Source organism: Scardinius erythrophthalmus (assembly GCF_964197995.2).
Source record: "Scardinius erythrophthalmus genome assembly, chromosome: 9".
Classification (NCBI taxonomy): Eukaryota; Metazoa; Chordata; class Actinopteri; order Cypriniformes; family Leuciscidae; genus Scardinius; species Scardinius erythrophthalmus.
Genome location: NC_138229.1, coordinates 305,001 through 310,000, shown reverse-complemented (window position 1 = coordinate 310,000; position 5,000 = coordinate 305,001). Strand labels below are relative to the sequence as shown.

The 5,000-nt window shown below is 39.8% G+C and overlaps 1 protein-coding gene across 1 annotated transcript in view; it reads right to left on the bottom strand.

The window, feature by feature from the left end:
• ptprsb (protein tyrosine phosphatase receptor type Sb) overlaps positions 1 to 5,000 on the bottom strand; it is a 148,196-nt gene that overhangs the window by 84,340 nt on the left and 58,856 nt on the right. The window contains exons 4-5 of the mRNA XM_081375411.1: positions 3,832 to 3,977; positions 2,774 to 2,915 (exon numbers count right to left, since the gene is read on the bottom strand). Coding sequence (XP_081231537.1) covers positions 2,774 to 2,915; positions 3,832 to 3,977 — 288 coding nt within the window. The remainder of the gene's footprint in view (positions 1 to 2,773; positions 2,916 to 3,831; positions 3,978 to 5,000) is intronic.

The window sequence follows — 5,000 nt, the reverse complement described above, 5'->3', positions numbered from 1 at the left end:
ACTTTGATGAACAGATTCATCAAAAATAAAAGTTTGTGTTTACATAATATATGTGTGTGTAATTATATTGTATAATTATTTTGTATAAATACACACACAGGCTGTGCATCACCAACAATGTCATGATACGATACGCATCACGATACTAAATCCACGATACGATACGCATCACGATAACGATCAATTTGGAATTTCAGAGTTTAGTAACAGTAATATATGTTTATTGTATAACCAGTGGTATAACAGTTGTGATCACTGAAAAACTATTTAGTTTTTCTAACAATTGATCGACATGCTCAGGGTTAAGGGTGAAACACTGCAGAAGAGAGTGACAGCAGAACGATACATCCGGGGAATTGCCGTTAAAAACTGACGTGTTGGTAGCCTATCGTGTAGCGTGGCTCACGCTCGTGAAGCAATTGTCTGAAGCCATTATTCTCAACAACACTGTACGGTGGTAAATCCTGACATATGAAGTGCATTAATGTATTTGTAATCTTTTGAGATTGATTTCAATCTTTGAATTAAATTGTAAAAAGTAGCGCAAATAAATACAATAGAATAAAGATAGCCTACCAATAAAGAGAAAGCTTTTTGAATAGGTCTAGCACTAGTATTCAGAAATACTAGAAACTGAATAAAGTAATCAAATGTAAAATAACACTGGGTAGTATTTTAGTCTTGACTAAATTAAATACATAGGCTATTAATCCAGATTCCTTCAAATTAAAACTATCTTGTGTTGTTTTGACAACAATATTAATGACAGACACATATGGCTTCTGTCCCTTTAAGAGCTAGTGCACAGATCCTGATTTCATTATACTGCCCCATCATGCGTTTTATGCTTAAGACATAACCGACTGTGTTTAGAGGATACTCAAAAAGGCCGAAATGTTTTTGTTTGTTAAAGTGATATAATCCGCGAAAAATAACTTTTGTTACTCGCGAGCTGTTTGTGAGCGCGTCGAGTATAAACGCCTCGTCCGTTCGGGGAGATCGCGCTGCGGAGCCAGGCGAAGGTATAAAAAAGGCTTCACGCTCTTTGTGAAGTTGCGTCTCGCAGAAAGTTTTAAAATGACTTATCTGATTTTATAGTCTGTGTGGATTCATTTACTCATACAATCTACATGCTAAAGTGCAGGAATGATTAAAATTATGCGCAATACCCGCAATCCCGCGCCGAAATTCAAGCCCTGAATTGGCTACATACTGTAAGCACAACAGTATCGATATGCGCATCGTCAGGAGTTCTTGACGATGTATCGCTGTATCGATATTCTGAGCACAGCATGCATATTATTATATATTAAGAAAAATTTTTTATTTATATATAAAATAATTATAATTATATATATAGCCTATATATATATATATATATACAATATACATGCAAATATTTATTAAATATATACATGCATGTGTGTGTATTTATATATACAAAATAATTATACAGAGTACACACATATATATTTTGTAAACACAAACTTTTATTTTTGATGTGATTAAAGGATAACTCTCAACAAAATTGAACCTAGGCTCTTAAACTAGTCGACTACTTTTGACTGACAAAATCCCAGCCACCGGAAACACTAACTGATGAAGTGAGTCGTACAAAACCTTTCTTTTTAGTAAACTCTGTGTACACAAACAATGTTCTCAGTGCTGGAGTTCATGTGTGGAGCCGCTGCTGACACTTCCAGTAGTTTCATGTTGTGTCCAGCCTTCTTAGTGTTTTAGAAATAGCGATTTTGGTGCTATCATAGAAATGCCCCATTCACTCCCATTCACAAGGGTTAACCCTAACCATAACTCCCATTCACAAGGGTTAACCCTAACCATAACTCCCATTCACAAGGGTTAACCCTAACCATAACTCCCATTCACTCCCATTCACAAGGGTTAACCCTAACCATAACTCCCATTCACAAGGGTTAACCCTAACCATAACTCCCATTCACAAGGGTTAACCCTAACCATAACTCCCATTCACTCCCATTCACAAGGGTTAACCCTAACCATAACTCCCATTCACTCCCATTCACAAGGGTTAACCCTAACCCAACTCCCATTCAACAGGCATTTTGACCTAAAACGAAAACACGGTCAATCTTAAAGTGGCGTTTCCATTCTAATTCTGCTTTTACAGGAAAGTTTGACTCGGGTAGATTAATAAAAAGAGCCTAGGTTCAATTCTGGCGAGAGTTACGCCTTAATCGCTGCCCAGCACAAAAAAAAAGGCAAAATAAATCTGATTAAACCGCTCGATTCATTTGGATTCATGGCCGTTTCCTGTTTTTTCGATGGTTTAAATCCCTTCATTTGTTTTTCAGAGATGAACCAAAGTCTTATGGGTTTGAATGACAGAGAGAGAGAGAGTGAATGACAGAATGTATTTTTTAGGTGAACAAAGCTTTTAAAGTTCTGCTTCAGCATCAGGGTTGATCAGTGTGTCACGCCTCCACAACACTCGACACACTCCGTTTCTGTCAATGCTCCGGAAATCACCCGTCGGAGTGTGTGTGTGTGTGTGTGTGTGTGTGAGAGAGAGACAGCGGCCGTGCGTCTGCGCTTCACTAAACACACCGTGACTGCCGATGGAACACACTTCATTACCAGACTAACAGAGTCATCAGGCTCTCATCAGAATCGTGCGCAGGCGATGATGGCGATGATGATGACGATGATGATGACGATGATGATGGCGATGGAATATCTCACCTCTGATGATGACGATGATGATGGCGATGATGATGATGATGGAATATCTCACCTCTGATGATGGACAGTGTGGAGGTCTTGGTGATTTCTCCTTCAGTGTTTTTGGCGACGCACTCGTAGGCGTTTTCGTCACGAGGCGCTCTGAGTGGCTGGATGCGAAGCACTGCCCCCGCCCCTTCGTCAAACTCGATGGTCTGGACCAATGACAGAGCAGAGTGAGCAGACATCCACCAATCACTGCAGAGCCACATCAGTTCACAAGCAGACAGAACGTTATCAATGATCAAATCAATGAAGATTATTTTGGACTACTGTAATCACTGTGTGCGACCATGACATCTGTTTATTTACTCTTTGACGGCTTATAAAGCTGATTCTGCAGTATTGCCAGTCTAATAACTTCATTCGAGATCATGTTTCTATTATTGTTCGTGTGCATAAGGATTCAATACATCAACCCAGTGGAGAATGAAATGTGGCCTACTGTACGCGCACACACACACACACACACACACACAGCAAGTGACATCAGCCAGCAGCGTCTGAACTCATTTATGCTTTCCTCGGCTTATTTCACATTTGATGGACATTAACTTCGTCTCCAGCGCTAACAGAGTCGACACGCTTCATTCGCCCGTTTCTTTCTTCTTCTGCTGCTTAAGTAACTGTACAGGAATAACTGCTCGGTTCATTAGCATCTCATTTGCATATGCATGAGAACAGATTAGTTAGAATCCCCCTCCTGTTTGAACACAAAAGTGCAGAATAAAGACTCTCCCCACCAACTGTGAGGACGCAGGTGCAACACACACACACACACACACACACACACACACACACACACACGCACACACACACACACATTCATGTTTCAGTGTCACATGATCCTTCAGAAATCATTCTAATATGCTGATTTGCTGCTGAAGACACATTTCTGATTATTATCAGTGTCGGAAACAGTTGTGCTGCTTCAGATTTTCTTATGTGGATTCTGAATAGAAAGTTCAAAAGAGAAGCCTTTATTTGAAACAGAATCTGTCGGCCAGTGTCATGCGCTCTGGTGTAGAGCTGCGGTCCTCCAGTCAGTGATTGACAGGTCTGGCTCCTCACCTCTATTCTCTGTGAATTCACTTTCTTGCCCTTCTTGTTCCAGAACACCTGAGGCTTGGGGTCTCCTGTGGCCTGACACACGAACGACACGACTCCGCCGGACACGCCGATCTGATCCATCGGGACCTTCACGAACTGAGGCGCCGCTGGAACACACACACACACACACACACACACGAGTGTTACTGAGAGACGACCTCATCAATTAATCATCATTAGCTTTCAACTTACAGTCGCTGTGAAACCTGGAGATCGACAGCAGCTGATGACGTCTACACATTAACACAACTGCTTCCTAATGAGGTGAACACACACTTCACACTCGATGTCAAAAAGCCCTTTTGAATTAGACTGAGATTATTTTTATACATACATTAATTTTTGCATTTAAAGGAGTTACAGCACAGCTGGCCAATGAACAATTTTTGTTTTCAAATATTTTGTATAGATTTCCAGTAAACCTTGTGCAAAATATGTTTGTTATGTGCTGCCATAATTAAACTGTATTAGTCCACAGAACACACATGTAAAAGACACTTAATATTCAGTAATATACATTAGAGCAATAATAAGATCTGAATAATAACTCTTATGATCTTCTGTAGAGCTGCTTTACAGCAGAATCAGAATTTGTCTCATATTTGATAAAGTTTGCATCATTTATTCTGATATTTTCCTGTTTATTACTGTGAAGCTGCTGGGAAACGATCTGTACTGTCTAAAGCGACTTGACTTGACATATAATGACATTATAATATCAGTCTGCTCCTAGTTGTCTGGCTATTGAAAGATCCATATTGGTCTGATGACAGTGAAAGAGAGAACTGTGGAGCTTTACACGTCCTGATGTCTGTAAGAGCATATAGAGTCTGTGAATGATGCAATAAACCCCAGCCTAACTCTCAGGCTGATTCATAAAAGGCCACTAAACACTCGACTGTGAACGCAGGAGGATCAGATTATACAACACACACACACCCACACGTCCTAAAAACCAGATAAATCCATCACAGAGAGACTCGTTCACTAGATACCATCATATAGAGACTGTGTCTGTTCCCCGGACTAGGAAATACAAAAAACTCCCAAACCCATTAAAGCATACATTTTTTTATTGATGTTCAACAACTAAAAAACAGATATAATACAGATGAACAAATGATTAAAAA